This window comes from Cygnus atratus, chromosome 9 (assembly GCF_013377495.2).
Source record: "Cygnus atratus isolate AKBS03 ecotype Queensland, Australia chromosome 9, CAtr_DNAZoo_HiC_assembly, whole genome shotgun sequence".
Classification (NCBI taxonomy): domain Eukaryota; kingdom Metazoa; phylum Chordata; class Aves; order Anseriformes; family Anatidae; genus Cygnus; species Cygnus atratus.
The window spans coordinates 11683991-11704085 of record NC_066370.1 but is presented as its reverse complement, the minus strand read 5'-3'; the positions used below and the strand labels follow the sequence as shown (position 1 = coordinate 11704085).

Here is a 20095-nt window from a genome sequence, read left to right as displayed (position 1 = left end):
GTTCCGAGGGCGGCCGCCGGCCCGGTCGGGCCAATTGTGACCCCTCCCGCCCACCGTCGGCGCTGGCCTGAGCATCCCCTAGCAACGGGCGGCGCGCGGGCTTCAGGCGGGCGGTGCCGGCGCGGCGTTCGAACGGCCCGCCACGTGCGCCGCGGCGTCCGATTGGCCGCCGGCCGCGTCGCTCCGCCAGCGCCTTCGCCTATTGGGCGGCGGGGCCGCCGCGTCCCGCCCCTCCGCACCTCGGGGCCGCGATGGCTGCCGAGGCGCGGGGCCCCCCCGGGGGGAGCCGCCCGGCCTCCGCGCCCGGCCTCGGCCTCGGCCTCCCGGGGGGCTCCGCCGGGGGCCGCCCCTGGGCCGGCGGCGGCAGCAGCAGCAGCAGCAGCAGCAGGGGGCAGCTGGGCCGGCTGTGCCGGCGCGGGGCGGCGCTGCCCGGTGAGCGCGGGGGCGCTGCGGGTGCGCCTGCGGAGCCGCGGGGGCGCTGGGGGCCGGGGGAGGCGGCAGGGAACGGGCTGCGCGGGGCCGGGCCGTCGGCGCTGGGGCCGGGCCGCTTGGCCGCCGCCCAGCGCCTCGTGCGGTGCTCGGAAACGGCGAAGCTCCCGAGCGGGGAGGCAGGCGTCGTACGCGGTTCTTCATGTCACGTTTCGCACGTGCCATAGGCCCTACGTAGCGTCCGCTTCGGGCCGCGTCTTATCCGCGCGGTGGGCTCCGCGCAACGTACGCCGTGGCGGTAGGGGCTGCGCCCTTTGCCGCGTGGCTGGCCGCGGGCGCCCCTGCTGTACCGCGGGGGTGTGCCCGGCGTGACCTGCTCGTGGCGCCCCTGCCACCGCTGGCAGCCCGGCGGCGTCGGGTTTTGCCGGTGCCGCTTCCCAAGGAAGCGCCTCTTCCAGCCAGGACCGCTGAGAGTTTTCCCGTAGCCGCTTGACGTCGCGCAACAGAAAACGGCTCTTCACCGGGAGGCGCTGGGACAGGCTCCCCAGGGACCGAGACTCACGGCACCGAGCCTGTCGGAGCCTAAGAAGCGTTTGGCCTGTGCTCTCACTCACGTGGCCTGAGTTTTCGGGTAGACCTGTGTGGAGCCGGGAGCTGGGCTCGGTGATCCTTGTGGGCCCCTTCCAACTCGGGGTATTCTACGGTTCTGTGGTTCTGTGGTGGTGTGGGCGCAGGTATTTCGGTGTCACATCTTGCGAGTAGTTAAGTAACCGGCTTCTGACTAACTCTGAACTGTAATTATATGTAATAACGCTTTCAATTTTATCTTGAGATAATTCAAACCCTTTTAAACTGTTAACTTAAGCAGAAGGAAAACCTGAGTTGTCTGCTTGAATTATTTGCACGCTGGCGATTTTTTTCTAAACTATGGATGGAGTTTAATCGTTCCAGTGGCTGTGACTCAAAAAGATATGTTTATTGTCATTGTTTCTGTTGTCTTTAGTCTTGTTGATTTTATTTTCTTGTCATTTCTTAAAGAATCCAGAAGAGCATATTTTGGGATGAAATTACTTGACTCCAGCTAACAACTGTTTTATTAATTTCTCTAATACTCCTATAGTAGATTGTTACAACTACAGAGCTGGTCTTTCTGTTCTCACAGGGGAGAAATGGAGCTCTTACTGTTTGTCTTCACTGGCAGCTCATAACGTTTGTACCAGCAAAATCAGTAACTCTTGGGCTCAGTTGGACTCTTCCTCTCTCTCCAATTCCATCAGAAGTTCTGCTTCTAACTCCTTTTTGCATCCTCTCGCTGTGGAGGAATCCAGCCAGCACCTCCCGGCTGCCGCACGCAATCCAAACAAGGCCATCTTCACCGTGGATACCAACACAACAGAGGTATTTGCAGTAGTAACTGCTAAGCTACTCAATGGACGGCTGATATAGGCTGTATGGCACCGTATAGGCTAAAATGCCTGCTACCTTACTTGTATCTGCCAGATATTAGAGTGTCAGGAAGGTATTTTGTAGTCAGCTCAGGCTCGGTAATTTTGTAAGGACTGACAAAGCGCATGCTTTCATTGCAGGTTGTAGTTAGCAAATTACACAAGTCAGTGCTGGGAGCACTGATGTCTCGAGTCTTTTTTTCAGACAGAAAAAGGGAATAAAGAAGAGTGCAGCCAAGATGTGGCATAAAGGAAGAAAAAAAAAGCAAAATATGCTTCAAGCCTTCTGTCTAGGAAGTACCGACCCTAGGATGGGTTCATGGTAGCATGACATCTCTTTATCTGCCCAGTGAATACACTTTTTTGCACTGGGAGAGATAGATTTTCTCTGTTTCTGTCCCAACAGAAACACTGATGTAAAATTGAGTGCTAAAAGCCTTAAAGAGCTGTGCCATTTTTAGCCTGAGCTGACACTTTGGGCCTTTCAGTCTTAAAGACATTTAATTCTAACTTGGTCTGTAACAGAGATGTAAGCATGCCAATGACTCGTGTGATTATTGCTTCCCTTTAGGAGTGGATAAAATTTTGTGGCCTGCCCAGGCTTGGCTTGCAAGTAAACTGTCACGTTGCCTCTATGGATGTAATTACTGAAACAACAGAAGAGGTTGGAGGGGGTAGGTAGCTAAAAGCAAGCAAGAAGCCTAAAAGAAAAGCAATGTCTCAAACACTTTTAACCAAGAAGATACTTGGGCAATGGATGTCTTAGAACAAGAAGCTTTAGTGAATTGATTTCAAACATTTCAGAGTTTAAGAGGACCACCCCACTTCCACCAAGAGGAACTGATATAATACATTAAAGCAACAGCCTGAGGAGATGATGTTCTATAAATGAAGCAGAAAGCTTTTATTCTTGTGGTGTTTTGTTTTGTTTTTTTCCTCTTCTAGATTCTAGTGGCTAATGACAAAGCCTGCAAGCTGCTTGGGTACAGTAGTCAAGAGCTCATTGGCCAAAAGCTATCCCGCTTCATATCCAAATGCAGTCAAGAGATATGGGAAGCTGTGGGCGAGGAGTCCTTAGAAACTGATGAATGTTCGTCGGTGTTTTCAGGAACTGTGGTATGTGAGATGTTCAACCAAATATTTCCCACCATATATAATATTTGTGGGGCTTAGGGTGTTGGCTTTTTTTTTTTTTTCAATCTCATTTTCATGTATACTTAACTTAATGGGCATTTGTCAATTAAGTTATTTGTCAGACTGTTTTGTTTAAGTGTTTGCAAATGTGGCTGTTCAGAAGGTAAAACGTGGTTTGGGAGGCACCGATGAGAGCTTTCCAGCTGCCAACATGTATAGTCAGGATGACTTGACCAAATTAGAGCTTCAAGGACACTTTATTTAAAAAAAAAAAAAAAAAAATATGCATTGCTTAACGTGGAAAACATTATGGAAAAGTTCCCAATTGTCTGGTCTTTTACAATATTTTTTAAATGATCTTTAATTGCACTGTGCGTTCTATATATTACATATCAACCAAATACTGTGAAATGTTTGTGACAAAACCCCCTAGTTGGTGCAAAAGAGTGGAATTAATGCTGTGCCTATAATAGGGTTGTTTATAAGAGAACTGCGTGAGAAGCGTCTTGAAACTCTTTTCTTTTGCTGCTGTTGTAAGCTGTCACTAGAAAACAGTGGGAAGATAAGCTAATTCTTCCCGATGGGTTATTTTTGTACTGAAATTGTCAGTACCTCAGAGCGTGATCTTCCTGAATCCTCAAGTGGGTATAGCAAAAAAAATCTTAAGCTTGGTTAGGTAAATCCAGAATTAAAATTAAATGTCTTTATCGGAGACGCTAACTCTAAACTACAGCCATGCCAAGTGCTTTATAGGCTGCCATAGGGTCACTGTGTAATTCATAAACCCATTCTGTCAAGATCAGATTAAAAAAGATAAAAGGCTTAGTGTGAACACTGCAGGTTATAAGGTAAGTAAGCATTTTCTGGTTTGAGAAGAATCTTCTCCCATAAGAAATGAAGCTGCTGCTTCTGCAGCTGAAAGTAAACTGCCTTACTGATGTGGAGTGTTTGTTAGCTTTGTGGGGCATCTCTTAGATAAAGCATCTCTGAAAAGCACTTTTCATTGAAGGTAGGGCATGAGATCAACACACGTATTATACCAATGGAAACACCTTGAGTCTTCCTGAGGCTGGGAAAGAGGAAAGCAAAGCAACAGCAGTGAATTATTTGCAGTCTTTACCAACTCTGTATTAAAGCTATGTTTCTTCCAATAAAAACTAGTAAGTGTTCAAGAAAAAAGGGTTTTCATAACAATGAGGGAGAGGTGTCTTGGCTTAATATCTTATTCTTGTTTGAAATTCTTGCTAAGTAACGTGGTCTTAGTAAATTCTAACTACATCTCTGAATTCTCTGGAAAGGTGGATGTCATAGGCCGTCTCAAACAGAAGATCCCTGTCTCAGTCTGGCTGAGGCGAATAAAAAGCAAGGACAACAAGTGTTGTGTGGTTCTGCTGGAGCCAGTGGAAAGACTTTCAGCCTTCGTCTCCTTCAGGGTTGATGTGAGTGTTTTCGTAATGATCAAATGAGACATCGTTTTGTCACAGTTTGTGGAAGTGAAGCGTGTCTAAAAACTGGTAGGCTCTGGGGCTCCCAGCACGAGCAGGACATGGAATGAGTCCAGGGGAGGACCGCAAAGACAGGCTGAGGGAGCTGGGGGTGTTGGGCCTGGAGAAGAGAAGGCTCCAGGGAGACCTCACAGCGGCCTGCCAGGGCCTGAAGGGGCTGCAGGAAAGCTGGGGGGGGACTGTGTGTCAGGGGGTGTAGGCATAGGACGAGGGGGAATGGCTTTAAACTGAAAGAGGGGAGATGAGATATGTGGAAGAAATTCTTCAGTCAGAGAGTGGTGAGGCCCTGGCCCTGGCTGCCCGGAGCGGCTGTGGCTGCCCCATCCCTGGAGGTGCCTAAGGCCAGGCTGAGTGGGGCTGGGGGCAGCCTGGGCTGGTAGGGGGGAGCCCTGCCATGGCAGGGAGCTGCAATTGGATGGAATTAGACTTGAACAGGAGTAGTTTGGCAGGGGGTTGATTATTTATGGCTGGGGTGCCCTTGTGAAGGGATCAGCTTGCTGAGGACAAGTTCTGTGAGGAGTCTTAGGCTGCCCTGCTTTTCCCCTGTGGTGTGATAATGTCAGAGAAGCATTGCATTATGCCTTGTCTACTTTTACTGAGTCAATTGTATTCATGAAGAGACAGCAGAATGAAACCTGCTGTTTGCTTAGATGCTTGCAGAGACTGTTAAAAGATTGTGAGGACTGTGGCTAAAATGTTAAAATACTCCTGTACGTTTTCTTCCCAAGGGAGAGATTACATCATGCGACCTTCTTTTTGCCCATCTCCATGGCTACCCAACATTGGAAGAAGTAGTTGGGCTCCATATAAAGGACCTGGTTCCTTCTGTGCAGATCCCTCTTCTAGGCAAAAAAATTCCAAAGGTATAGTATGAGTACCAACCACGTTGTTCCATACCCTTCCCCTTTGGGCAGTAGGTGCACACTGCTTTCCCTCCTCATGTAAGAGAAGAAAGCCTTTTCAGAGAGAAGCACAAGTCCCACGAAAGAGTCTGCTGCTCTATGGAGCTGCTGTCTGGGTATTTTGTAACTAGGAATAAGCCCAAGCCCTGACCTCTTGTGGAGCCTGTCTTGGTGAAAGATAATTTCCTCCAATCCATCAGAAGCTTGGCTTTGTAAGAAAACATGCTATCTGAGTCAGCTCCCTGATGTTACTCTGAATTCTTTAGCTAATTTCAGACGTGTTCGTGTGAGGAGTAAAAGTCTGAAGAGTATCTGGGTCTTGCAAATGCTATGGAATAGGCAGCTAGATAGTTGAAAGAGGCCTTATTAACGTCTCTTTTGCCGAAAAGCTGCAGCATGGACTTTCCGGGTCTTTGTCATCAGGATTTCATGCAGCAGTTCAACTTTGGGTTCTGAAACCTTAGAAAAACAGACTTTGTTCATTTTGATATTCACAGGATTGGTTTGTCTTTTCCTGCTCCCTTCTCCTGAGAACTTTGCTATGTTGTTTTTTTATGTGAATCCTGAAATAAACCCCAAACACTTTATTAGGGATTTTCTGTGGATTTGTTTTGTTTTGCTTTAATTTAGAACCTCAGGATCCAGAGAGCTGTAGGTCGATCCAGAGAGGGTAACACATTTCCTCTCAGTTTAAAGCTGCAAGTTAGCCTTCTGGAGGAGGACCAAACAGCAGTGCAGAACAGCGGTGTTCTACAGACAGAAAAAGACTCTTTCGTAGACTGTCATTACTCTGCTACAGTTGAAGTGTTATCCACCATCAGTGGCCTTATTACTGTGCAGTCAGATGGAACCATTCATTGCATCAAGGACAGTTTTGCTTTAACACTGTTTGGCTATGAGAAGAACGAACTGCTGGGAAAGGTAAGGCAGTGATATTAATCCCCGCCATGACTGCTGTGTCTGGCAACATATCCATTGGAGCTGTAAAGTCTTTGTACGTGTTTCTGTCTACCACAAAACTGCGTTAATGTGTTGAGCGAGTGGTTTGTGGGACGATACACAAATTCTCTTGCTGTAGCTGTTTTGTAGTGCTGAGGAGCTGGCGTGGATTTCAAGTAGGCCAAAGCAATCTGCACGCTTGTATGTTCTCCACCAGTGATGTGGATTGGTTTTGCCCAGCTGTCCGTGAGGGTCAGGGCCGCCATCACTGTTAGCATTTGTCCCCAGTCTGTCGGAGTCAGCTTAGCAGGTTTCATTCTGTGTTTTAGAACATAACGTTCCTGATCCCTGGTTTCTATAACAACATGGAAAGAAGCAATGACTGTTCCTTGCCATTACCTCCTCTTGACGACTCTATGGGGACAGAGAGTGAGTGCCTCTTTGAAGATGTTACTGCCTGCCATACAGGTGGTTCTAGCTGCTGTAACAAAGGTAAAACAGAAGAGATTTTCCTACAGAAATGGGAATGTGCTTTGTAAAAGCCATGTACTGCTACGCAGTTTTTAAATGGGATTTCCACTGTAACCTAAGGTGAACAGAATTGTTCATGTAAGGTTGTGCTCCTCTCTCTTGTTAAGAAGATGAAACTGAATATCCAAGTCAGAAATTGCACTGTCAATAGAGAATGCTTTGTACTTACTGAACACTTCTCTGTCCCTTTCTCCCCTGCTAGAATCTTCAAATATCTTGAGATTTGTAAAATTTAGCTTTTGTGACAACATTGCAATAGATGTGCAGATATTTAGGACTAATATTTTAAAGAAAAATTCTGACAATCTTATATATTGGCTCATGTTGCTGGCTAATATTCAGCGTTGCGTTACTGTGTTGTTTCAATTAGGAGGCATCGCATGCTCTGGTGCAGCTTGTTGTATTTACAAAGAAATTATTAAAATTCTATTTCTCTGAACACAATAGGAATAAACAGAAGCAAGGAAGCTCCGTGTCTCCAAATCAGGTCTTCCAGCTAACTCTGCCCAAAACAGAGGGCACAAGCGAGTGCATACTTTCATCTGTACCACAAGATGTCTGTTAAAAAAATCACAGGAGACAGAAAAACATTTTCCTGTTTGCTTTTTTATTTTTCTTTGCTTTGAAATGCACAGCTGCATCGGAACCAATGCACAGCTGCTACTGGAACAAAGGAGAGTTAGTAGACTGTGCAATTTCTTAAGTAATTTTTTTGTGGAGTGGTGCCTCTAATCTAGAAGTAATTCAGCTCTTTGGTGAGGAAACAATTTTTGCACTCAGCCTTTACTAAATGGAGTGATTGTTCTAGATTCTAATCTAGATTTGTTCACGTGTTACCTTCTTTTGCAGCATCAATACCTGATTCATCTTGCAAGCTTGTGTTCTTCCCTTTTGATCTTTTGTCGCTCACTCGCTCGGGAAGTTCTTATCTTATTCTTTGTCTTAACCATGTGTGGACTATATACTGTTTCTTTTTCGTCCTGCAATTTCAGTGAGTTATAAAACTTTCCGTTTTAAGTGTTTGGGGTGGGGAGCATATGTGTATTTGGGGCTTTTTTTTTTTTTTCCTTCTCTTGCTGCTGTTTGTATGAAAGCTTTATTTCCAGCCTCTGTATAGTCGTTTGCCCTCTTAGGTCTCTGAATTTCAAGCCAAGTAGCTAACCCAGAAGGTTAATACCTGTCCAAAAGCTTTGATAGGAAAGTAAATTTTAGCAGCCCTGAAACATTTAGATTCCTGCATTGAACTTTTCAGGCCAAAGTAGAGGGGAGTGCTTGTATTTGGACCACTTTGCCTTAATCAAGTCTTTCATACTCATACAAGACAGACCAGTGCAGTTCCAAGGTTATTTTTAATCACTATGGACACTGAAGCATAAACATAAAAGGTTAAATTGGTATGGTCTTATTTTTTGTTTGGTACAGGCAGCAGCTTTGTGGCTGCATCTTTAGCCAGCCCTCTGTCAAGAGATAAAGAGAAGAAATTAGAAAGAAGAGACAAAGAAGACAGATTACTTCATGGTGAGACTAAGCAAAAGAATGGGAGCAGTTTCTCATCTACTCCCTCATCTCCCGAAGTGGCATCCATGCCCTATGATAGGTAGGCATTCTATGAACCATGACCTCACTTCGAAAAATGAAAACCTGTGGTGGCAATCAGAAGGAAAAACTGTTTTTCACCTCTGATATTTGTGGAAGGTGTAACAAGAGCCTTCTGCACCCGTCTCTATTTAGAATCTGAGTGCTATTTGCAGGACTGATTGAGCTTTGCCTACCTTAGATTTTTGTTGAGATCCGTACAACTTAAAGTTATGGGTGTTTCATCTCTAATGGGTACCAAATGTTTCACCCAGGCTGGGGAAGTTAATTAGGCCCTATCTTAATAGATAAGAAACGGTGAATGTTTATTTCCTTCCTTGGTATCCACTAGCTGGTGTTGCACTGAAGCCGGGTTACCTGGAATGGAGGTCAGTGTGACTGTCATTAAGACAGCATATTCTGTTAGTAGAGTCCTGCATCTTTCTAGGTTTTTTTTTCTGTAACAAAATTAGAATTTCTGCACAAGAACCTATATGATGCACACATTTTAGCTTAAGTAAAATTTTAAACATTCCACACTAACGATTCCAACTCTCAGAAAATGTTTGCTGCCTTATTTAATGTACAGAGTATTACAGCACAGTTCTTGTCATTTTCTAAACAGACTCGTAGTCTGTATTTTCCAATATATATCTATATCGTACTTGGATTGTAGCTGCTTTACTACATGGACTGTTTTTCTATTCTGCATTTTTACTGATAGAAATGTTCATAAAATACTTTGTGTTGTGGGCTTCAATGAACTGTAGTTAAAACGATAGCTGGAAGCACAACAGGGATCTTCTGTTTTCAGGACTGGAAGTGTACTGCCACGTGTATTGGCTTTTTGTTGTGGAAAATGGTCTATGAAATAAAGTTAGAAATTAAGCTAGAGAAGGAAATAATCCATAAGGAAAGACTGCCATTCAAGTGTACCTGATCTCTGGTGAAGATGGAATTTGTTATGATTGTGGATGCTTGTATCAAGACTTCGCTGCCTTTTTCTTTTAAATTAAAATAATAAAATGATTGGGGCATGTTTTAAATAATGAACATAGTAACAGAAGAGTCAGTAGGATACAGGTGACTTTTCTCATTCTTTTGTCATCAGGATATCACTAATAACTTTGAATCCTTACGGTGAAGACAGCATTGTCGCTGATGGTCCGTCAGCCCGCTGTGAAGAGCCTTCTCCTGAAACCTGGCCTGACAGAATCAGAGCAGTGGAACAATGCGGAGTGGTGGAAAAAGCAGGATTGTATAATTCTCAGAAAACATGCCATTCAAGGATCTCTCCCACGTCATCTGCTTCAGAACAGCTGGATTCACGTCAGAACATAAAGACTCCGGTAAGAAGCAGCCACAGCGCAGCATCCGGTGCCTCTGAGACTGGAAGTGCTGGTGAGAGTAGTATTTTGCCTAGTCCGTTACAAGTTCATCATCAGGACCTGAAGGAATTAAATTGTCAGCAGGTCTCTAGGTTACCATGTGCAGTGCTGGAGGATCAGCACTCCACCGATGCTCAGGGACAATCTTCCTCAGCAAACATCGGCTCATCTACTGTTTCTTGTAGCCCAGAAGACAAGCTAGATACTGCATCCCATGGCGTGGACAAGCCTTCCGGTTTTGCTTGTAACTCATCCAGAACACCAAAAATAAATGAGCCATGGTCTGGGACAACACCAGACTTTCAAAGCCATGGGGCTAGAGGACAGTTGTCAAAAACAAGCTTGATATGTGATGCAAAACTTTCCAATGCTGATCGCACTGTCGTTGAAAGCTGCCTGCTAAATGATGCTTCATCATTTTCCTTTGCAAATGGAAGAAATAGTATCCATGATGTTCACTCAGGAAATAAAATGGGTTGCACTGCTCCTGCATTGGGAGTTACCACAGGACACGCAGATGTTAAAGAATCAGATGCTGAGCTGAGCTGTATTTGCTCTGGTCTTGAGGAGCTGGATCTGAATATTGGCGTCAAGGGGAACTCAGCCAATTGTTTAGGTGCTACTACAGATCCTGGAGTGTCTTCCTCTAATGCACTGGGCTCAGCTGTAGGCAATATGCTAACTCAGAACAGTGCTTTTTCAACTGGGCAAGAAAAGCAGCTATTGAATGGTGTTGCCATAGAAGGTGGTTCTGGGTGGCTGGCCTACCTACAGCATTTGGAAAACTCTGAAGGATCCTCCAAAGTATTTCTTGATAAGCCTGAAACTTTTGTGGAGGCTGTGGGGGATAACGTCAACAGAAACCCACTGAAAAGTGAAGGAAATCCTGAAGAAGACTGTCTATTGCATGGGCTGGAAAATACAGAGATAAAAGTAACATCTACCCCTGTGAAACAAGAAGGAAGACTGAATCCAGCACCTCCTTTGAATGCAGAGATTCTGGAAGGCAGCTACACTGGGAATTGCTGTCACAGAGATGGTTCACAGTTAAGTAAGTTAAACCTATTTCCCCCCTTCCCAAAACTCTTACTGGGACACTGTTCTTCACCCATGTTTTTGCAGAAGGCAGGTACTTCTGGGTTAGAAGCTCACAGTGGAGAAGGAAGGAAGGAAGCTCTAGCATCTAGAAAGAAAAGCAGTATTTAATTCTATGCAAAGGGCATTGGAATAGTTGGTGGTAAAAATGTAAAGTTACTAAGAAGTTAATGGAGATTGAATAGTCAGAAATATTCTTAAAACACAATTAAAAGATTTGAAACTGACAATTGTTCCTGAACACCAAATCCAACCTCCATTGTAAAACTTGCATTTGAATTGTAAAACGGGATGTTTTGTACAGTCCTTCAAGCTGGACTCTGTAGCTACTTGTATAAAATCCCAGGTTTTATGTCATCTTAAATAATAATGTGAAATTAACAGTCCTAGTTGTGCACTGACTAAAATTTCTGCCAAGGGGGGAGATGGGACACTGTGGCAGTAACCTCCAGGTATCTCTAGAAGAGCTGTGCTTTTGTCAGCCACCCTCAGATGAATCTTTCCAATGTAGGTGTTCCCCCAAGAAGTAATGAAGAAACCACAGGAATTCACTTCAAGAACTCAGGATTTCATCCTAAGCTAACTGTGGTTTCATTAGACACTAATGTTTGATTCCACCATTTTATTTCCTCACCTGTTTCCACAGGTATACTCTTTGAAGTAAAACGTGTAGAACTGCAGGACCCTGCCATACTTTTCTGTGTCTGGGTGGTGAAAGACCTTCTACAGAGCCGGAAAGAAGCAGTAGCAAAGACTCAGCTTTTGCTCTCCAGCCTAGCAAGCTCTACCCAGTCCATTGCAGATCTTTCAACGCACAGCCTTGGAGAAGTAAGAAACTCAACTGTTATATAATGTTGAGCGGAAGCTAAAGCTGAGAAGTTTTTCCACTTACAACATGCCATGAGGCTGGGGCAGGGGGTATTGCTGTTTCCTGGTTTTCCTATTTCTGTATCAAAAGAAGTATTTCATTGCTCTAAAAACAACAAATGACTATTGTAACACTTCTGGTAGTGTGTGTTTGGCTTAGTGTAATTAGCTTTCCCAGGTTTACTATTCAAGTTAACTTGAGTAGTAAAAGCACCTGATTTTATATTTGTTCTTAGGCTGGTTTAAGTATATCTACAGTGGAAGTTTATACCAGTGTGGTGAAGTTATTTTTTAAATGACTGTAGTCACACTGGCATCAATGACATAGCATTATTAAGAAAGGAAATACTAAGCTGAAAGCTTTCATTTACTGACTTAAGTCAGCAAAAGGAAACTGCATTTTGTTTAGCTCCCTCTGGAGATGTTGCAATCTGCGTGGTGTACAGAAAGCTAACACCACGTAGCTGAACAGTAGGCGTGCATCTGTGCTGTATATCCTGAAAGCACAACTGCGCAGGCCTGCTTTTTAGTAGTAGTGGGATGTAAAGCTGACAGTACTTTGACCAGGGCCATAGCAGAAAACAATATCTTTGATCAATTGACACAGGTAATTATAGATCCCTGGAATAAATCTATGCATTCATTAAGTCTTTACATAGCTGGATTTTATGATTATTTTATTTAGACATCATATATATAGCGCTGATAGATCCAAACTATGTGCAGCTCCGAGGAGCTGAATGTTTATTGAAATGTAAAGTGCACAGAGAATTTTGTTCAAGTTTCTCAAGTGCATATTCTTTTGTTTTCTTTACCTTTCGCTGAATTAAGCAGTATCAACAGCTGCTGAGAGCAGACTGCTGAATTAACTTGTCGTGTTAGATGGTTACATCAACATACGGTTCTTGCTATTAAAAAACAAAGATGTTCCTTTTAGCTGATCTTGTAGAAGTGTAGTTTCCTTTCAGTATTTCCTTTACCTTTCATTTTCTTGCTAACTTTTTTTTTTTTAATCTGTCCCTAGGCCATCAGATCAACTTCACTCTTTGAGAATTCCCGAAGAGCGGAAGAGCTTGAAAGACTGAGGGCATGTGAGGGAGAATATGCAAAAAAATACGACACTCTCAATCTTATAGGCAAAGGATCTTTTGGCTTTGTCTGGACTGCCAGGGACAAGAAGGATCACCAGGAGGTTAAATATTTCTTTAACATATCATTGCAATAAATATTCTAGGATCAAAACTGAAAGGCTAGAGTGTCCATATAAAGTCCATACTATACCATTAAAAGATGCTCTTTGGTAGGTCGGGGTTTTCCTTTGTTTTTGATGCGAATCTGAGATTACTAACCTTATAGAAACAGGACAGCAACATGTTTGCATTGATATAATGTGTAAACTGTTACCTAAGGCAGCAGGCACAGAAGGAGACTGACTATGTAGCTATTTTAACCAGTTGAAAGAAGCATACTTTAGGATTAATAGAACTACAGACCATAATCAAACGTTGCTAAAGTGAATGGCACGCTCCGAAGTTTATCGTGCCACAACTCAAGAACGTGGTTACTTCACTGTGGAATAGGTATGTTGAGGTTATGGGGCCCTCTTTACCAGAAGTATTTTGGGTGTTGAGAGGCAAATCCTAGCGTTTCTCTGTGTAGATGTGAAGTGCTTGTTTTCTTCCACTCTATCTCTGTGGCAGAGCTCACCGCTACTGTAATTGAGCTGATAAGAGAACTGGCCTGTCAGAGCCTTTGGAATTCAGTTTTTAAAAGCCTTTGGAATTTGATTTTATTAGTAGTAAAGGGAAAAAGAATGATAAATACCTTCCATTTCTGTGGATCATTTGGTATCTAGGAGTAAATTAGTTTAAAGATGCTTATAGATGTTCTAAGCAAAGCAATGCATATCAGATTACTTCTGTCCTTTGAGTTACATGATTCACAAACATTTTTCTTGTAAATTAACTTGTCAAACACTTGAAGCCCTGCTCTTGTAGGCAATGCTGAAATGCTGTTGTCTGCTTAGGTTGTTGTGAAGTTCATCTGGAAGGAGAGGGTGCTTGAAGACTGCTGGGTAGATGATCCTGACGTGGGGAGAGTTACTCAAGAAATCTCAATCCTGTTGAAGCTGCAGCACCCGAGTATCATTAAGGTAAAGTAACTCAGAGTAAATGCAGTTTGAACTGGGTCACATGTCTACTTTGAACACTTGGAGCCTTGTGCCTCTTCTTCAGGAGTGAGGCAGTGCTGTCTGATAAAGATACCTTTCAGGAAAGAACAATCATGCTTTATTTGGGAGGGTTTGCCACTTGCTGTTATACACTTGTGCCACAAACAATTGATGTAAGCACAGATCCAAAGGTGTGCATCTAGCAGAAAGAAAGCCTGTACATTATTTCTGGATGCATATCTTGGAAGTGGACATACAATGTCACAACTGAACATGTACTAGTTTGGTAAATAACTTGGATACATCTTGATTCCTTTTTTTTTTTTTCTGGAAGAGAATTCCTCTAGATTTTTAGTTCTACTCTCTTTTCAAGAAGTATTTGTACTCAGTGAAGACTTCAAAGGTTATAGTGTACTTTGATTAAATCTCCAAGGGGAAAGTAGTGTTTGTTTAATTCAAATAAATAATAATAATAAAGGGAGTTTGAGGATGAAGCACATGATAAAAGCCAGTCTGTTATTTATAGGTGCTGGATGTGTTGGAAAATGAACACTTCTTCCAGCTGGTGATGGAGAAGCATGGATCTGGTCTGGATCTCTTTACATTCATTGATAATCAGCCTGATTTGGATGAGCCATTAGCAAGCTATCTATTCAGGCAGGTGAGAGCTGGGAACATACAATTGCTACATGCTGGTAAAATGTGGTTAGTATAAGATCTGGGATCCTATTTCACTCGGAAGGACTGGCTAATCAGTAGGCATGGCTATATTCCCCCAGTCGTACTCACTACTGGCAGAGCTTTTCTACCTTATTCTGCAGGGCTGATGTCTCGCTAACAGAAATGCTACCCACAGAAACATTTTCAAGGTTTAGGTAGAAATGTGTCACAAAGTAATGTTTACAGGACCTTACTTACTTCCTATTAGGGTTTCCTACAGAGAGTGCTCACCTCTTGGCTGTGGTTGTAGCAGCATACGAGCCCATTCGCGTGGCAGCTGCTCCTCTGGGCGAGGAGAAAGGTGCCCAGAAGTTGCCCCAAGCCTCACTAAAAGCCATGCTCTCACTTAGATCAGTGCTTGTTTTAGATTGGCAATGGGTGTAAAGGGCTGATAAGCCTCTTTCCTAAGCCACCCTTGAGTTTATGGGGATGCTTTGTTACTTCAGCCCTGTACAGTATTTCTCTGCAGAGGGAGCTTTGTGTTATAAATAGACGCTTTTCTCCCTTAACTATCTGCTTTTCTTGTTCAGATATATTGTGGTAGGGATCAAGATTGTCTCCAAGGTGATATAATTCTGATGCTGTTCTTAATTATAGCACTGTAGCATGAATCGTGCAGCAAGAAAAATGGAGTGAGTATATTATTTATACCAAACTTCACTCTTAAGTGCTTTGTCATCCTGCAGCATTGGAGGCATGCAGTAATATCCTTTCGGAGGAATCAAAGGGACCTCCAGATGAAGCTGGGATAAAAATAAAGTAACCTGCAGGATTGTAACAATAAGCTCTGATGCTTCTAACCAAAGCACGCCATGCCATCTTCCTGCACATTTGTGAGAGGAAAGCAAGCAATTGCTTTTCTAATTCTCTCTGTCAAGAGTATTGTAATACCCGCTGCAGCAATGCAGACAGGCATTCCTGAATTTGTGTGCAGTTACCAAAATTGGGATCTGCATCTTGTTAATAAGTGTCAAAGCAACTTAAAGTGTGGTTATTGTAACTACCTGGTGCCATGTGCCTTATCCAGGACATCTTTGAATTAACACCTTGTTCTCCCCTCCTCTTTCAGATTGTGTCAGCTGTTGGGTATCTCCACTGTAGGAACATCCTTCACAGAGATATCAAGGATGAAAACATTGTCATTGCTGAAGATTTCACAATTAAATTAGTGGACTTTGGTTCGGCTGCCTACCTGGAACCCGGCAAGCTGTTTTACACCTTCTGTGGGACAATTGAATACTGCTCACCAGAAGTGCTCTCCGGCCAAGCGTATGTCACCCTGTGCAAAATCACTTTTTTGTGTCCATCACACCAGAAAATGTGTGCAAGCTGCTTTGCCATTGATGCACTGCTACAGTATCTAACCACAGAAAGCTGACATGAGATTTAGGGCACGGCAGTGACGGAAATTATTTTCAAAGGCTTCAATACGTACAAAGTTGTTTCTGACTAAACCCGTTGACAGGCTTTCTTATTCTGGTCAGATGTGTTTGCAAGCCCTTATACTGATGTCTGTCCTACTGCAGAGATCAGTTCAAGACCAAGCCTACAGCTGTCATCTCCAGCCTGGCATACGTGTCTGAACGCTCTGTGTTGTGACTTGAATGTGTCCTTTTTCCTCAGTCTCTCGTAATACATATGTCAACTTGCTAACCTCTTCCTACCTGTCTCTCTACTAAAAATTGCTCTTTTAGAGAGGTTTTATAAGCAAGCATTCATGTATAGCATCTGTCCCTTGCCATGTCTGCCTTTTTTGTACTTCCCTCACTTTCATCTCTTCTGTTCCCCTCTTTCTACTTCTGTGTATCAATTTCTGCAGTTCGATTGTGGTTCATCTCCCCCTTCATTTTTGTGCCCCTCTGGACTTGAGGATTCTTCCCCTACAGCTTGTCTTGCTGCTGTCTTGGATGTGCAGCCCAAATCCTAGCTATCTTTTCCCTGCTCTCTCCTTCTGTGTATGCTCTTTACCTGCAGGCTGACAGTCTCACTCCCACTCCCGGAGGGAAGCCATCCCAGGGAGGTAAACATTAACTGTACCTGCGAGTACGTTACCTTGCTCTTGTTTTTTCACAGCTTTTTTTAATGCATCCTTCAGGCACCCCGTTAATGAGTGGCAGAAAGCTATGCAAGGAGGGAAGGAAATTCCTGCTGGGAACTAGGTGGGAGATGGAACCACATTGCCCTGGGAATTCAGCCTGTTGCTTTGAGGAGAAACTGCCCCTTCTTCTCAGTTGGAATCTAGATAATTAACATTTATTTCAGAATAACTGTTGGCTTTGAAATGGATTGGAGGGGGCAAATAGGATTCCAATTAAGTGTCTGATTTTCTGTTTAAAGATTTAATTGATAGTTGGGGTTATGGTATAGAAGGAGGACACTTAAGTGCTATTGTCACCAGCTTACTTGTGTAAGAAGTCTCAGTGCATATTATACATATTCATCAACTGAAAATGGTTGGCTGTTCTTTAGTTATTTTTCTTTCACAGAGAAGAACAGTACAGATTTCTCAAAAACGTGAGAATTCTCACAAACTTCCTCCGTTAAGATAAAAATTGGAAATGAGGGCTATCAACCAGCTTTTTTTCCCCTTACCTTCCTTAGCATACAATTATGTATTTGCAGTCTGAGTTTATGCAAGCTTGTGTATCTCTGCACAGGTATCACGGCCCTGAGTTGGAGATGTGGTCGCTTGGTGTCACCCTTTATACCCTAATATTTGGAGAGAATCCCTTCTGTGAGCTGGAGGAGGCCATGGCAGCTGTCCTGAATCCTCCTCAGCTTGTGTCAAAAGGTAATTTTTTCCAATTTACTTTTCTGAATGAGCAGATCTCTCAGGAAAGTATGAGCAGTACTTATTCCCCAGGAAGAAGGGAAAAACTGGAAAAATAGTTCCAAATGTCCTCTATAATGATTTAAGAAGCTGTTCACTGAAGCAGAGGTATCCTTTTCAGATCAGTTCTGCAGTTCTTTATGCCTGCGTTGCAGCTATCTGCTGTATGTTTTATTAGTTTCAAATTCCAGTCCTCCCACTTAAGATGATGATTCAAGCTATCGGCTTTTCAAACTTCAGTGAGGTTTATACCTGAGAAAACTGGAACAAACAATGCCTCATAGGAGGGTTGGCTCTAGTAGATAAGTTTAAGATCGTTAATGGCACTCGTGCAACTCTAATGCAAATTTTATCTCAGTGAACTAATCACCAACCAATAACATGTCGCTTTTGGGATGTTTGATAATCTGTTAATTTATAATTTCTGAATGAATTGTATGGCTTGACCTCACAGGAAAAATACATTAGCTTTGCTTTCATTTGGAGCTGTAGAAAACTAGTTGCACGTCAGTCTACTGTCAGTCTTCAAGTTCTCTGTGGTCCTAGGAGCACTGTGGTTGTAAGGCTTCAGTAGTGATGCAATTGAAGAGTAAATTCTTGAAGCTTTCCCTGAACCCTGAGTGCACCTTTAATCACAGATGAAACATGGGATGGCTGCAGGACAAGACTGGGCTTGGAAACAGGGTTGGCTCTGTAGCATGTGTCTCTACGTCTGTCCTCCTCAGTGTCATAACTCCTCTCTTGGTTCCTTGTTTTCACAACCTGGAAATCTCAGATCATTCTCAGAGCTGAGCTCATGTAAGTAGTTGTGAATAAAACTGAGACAACAGGATAGTACAAGGGATTAACAGGGAGGATTTGTAATTAAGGTCTGCATTCTTTGGATACAAATCATATTGCATTCTCAGCATACCTAAAATATTGACTGAACTGTTTGTCTCGCTGCTGCCTCTCCCCAGATCTCATGAATCTGATTGCTGGGCTTTTGCATCCTGTTCCAGAGCAGCGCATGACTCTAGCCATGTTAGTAGAGGATCCTTGGCTGAAGCAGCCTGTCAACCTGGGTAGTTATACCTGGGAAGAGGTATACTCTGCTGAGGCAGGTAAGATGTTGTTTTGAAGGCTTTTCCCCCACCAGGGGCCTACAGAGCAGGCAGGGAGGATTTATAGGAAAAGGTTTGGCTGTGGTTAGTAAGATACTTCTTGCTAGAAGACCATCTTATATCCAAATAAGCTTACTTTGAACTTAGGCCTGTTGACCAGTGGAACCTGTGGTTCATTCTTCACTGTTTATCTTTCTCTCTAGAAAGCAGTCGACTGAGAAATGGTTCTGGTGAGTGTGTGCAAGGAGACGGACTTCCAGCTCCTTGTTTGGAATGTGAGCCGTGCTTGAATGCTTCCAACTGTGTACATGCAGATCCCCACTCAGAAGGAGCAGCGGCTGCGGAGTGCCACGGCTTGGGTCTGGGGTATCGCTGCAGTCTCCCTCTGCAGAAGCCCCTGCCTGTGGAACGATAGCTCCCTTACTGCAGTGCATATGCTGTCACTCAGGAGGCAATGGGAATTAATTTTAAGCACTTCTCTCTTGTAGAAAGATGATCCCTCACATAAAAATTGAAATTCTTGGGAAATCCTGAGAGCAATAGCTGGGATTTGCTATGAGAGAGGCTTGTGATATGAACCACCTTCTGTAGTCTGATGGGGCAGTCTTTGACATCAGGATGATTATTCTTGTCCAGACTGTAGCAGGCAGGAGCTGTTGGTCTTACCCCAGTCCCTTCTGTTCTACCCCAGAAGTGGTTAGATGCACACAAAGCACGCTTGCTGCAAATACTTGTATTCACATTGGCAAATTACTCAGCAGTGAGTTCTGATCACCTGTTACACTGACTTTTGATGTACTCCACAGTCCAAGATCTGGCCTTGTTTTTGCTTTTTGCCTCACCGAGGAGCTGGCAGCACTCTGATGGAGCAGAGACATCCTGAAAGGATCTTGCACAGTCAGTAGGGAATTCGATGTCAAGCCCAGGCAGTGCTGGGGCTGTTGGAAAGGAGCATTTCTGCAGTGGTACAGAGCTGCTAACAGGCGGAAGTAACAGTGCTTGCCCTGGGGATGTTACTGGTGCTGTGAGGGGAGTGCTGAGGCAAGAAAAGCTTCTAGTTAATAAATGGGATTATGTTTGTACATAGGCTGGGCTTTAAAGCAGTAAGAGAAAGATGTTGCTTGTTTTGTTTTAATTGTTTATAACTCAGAATGTATTTTTATTGGCTGTTTTTACTTTTTATACGTAGTTTCACTTTCTGAATAATGAATGAATAAACACCTTAGTTTTGTTGGTTGATTGCCATTTGGGTGCTGTTTAGAGTTTGCTCCACTTGGACTGTCACAAGTCCATGGGGCCAAATGGGATCCACCCGAGGGTGCTGAGGGAGTTGGCAGATTCCTGGGCTGCTTTCCATTGTCTCTCAGTGGTCTTGGTCATCCGGAGAGGTCCTGGATGACTGGAGACTTGCTAATGTGATGCCCATCTATAAGAAGGGTCATAAAGAGGACCCGGGGAACTA

General features: G+C 43.7%; 1 protein-coding gene across 1 annotated transcript; it reads left to right on the top strand.

Moving 5' to 3' along the window:
* The first annotated feature begins 251 nt into the window (after nt 1-251).
* Nucleotides 252-19877, top strand: PASK (PAS domain containing serine/threonine kinase). Its single transcript, XM_035544948.2, has 17 exons — nt 252-432; nt 1592-1827; nt 2820-2990; nt 4307-4447; nt 5242-5376; nt 6046-6336; nt 6684-6846; nt 8308-8482; nt 9572-10899; nt 11590-11771; nt 12835-13002; nt 13837-13962; nt 14507-14641; nt 15770-15969; nt 17358-17491; nt 18490-18633; nt 18837-19877. Exons 1-17 carry the CDS (start codon nt 252-254, stop codon nt 19046-19048), a joined length of 4122 nt encoding a protein of 1373 aa, XP_035400841.1. The 3' UTR covers nt 19049-19877.
* Nucleotides 19878-20095: the final 218 nt, after the last annotated feature.

Bases quoted from the DNA above. Each gene is read 5' to 3' on its own strand.
- PASK (XM_035544948.2), top strand. From the start codon at position 252: ATGGCTGCCGAGGCGCGGGGCCCCCCCGGGGGGAGCCGCCCGGCCTCC. The intron at 4,448-5,241 runs GTGAGTGTTTTC...TTTCTTCCCAAG, and splicing joins TCGTCTCCTTCAGGGTTGAT to GGAGAGATTACATCATGCGA. The intron at 14,642-15,769 runs GTGAGAGCTGGG...CTCCTCTTTCAG, and splicing joins CAAGCTATCTATTCAGGCAG to ATTGTGTCAGCTGTTGGGTA.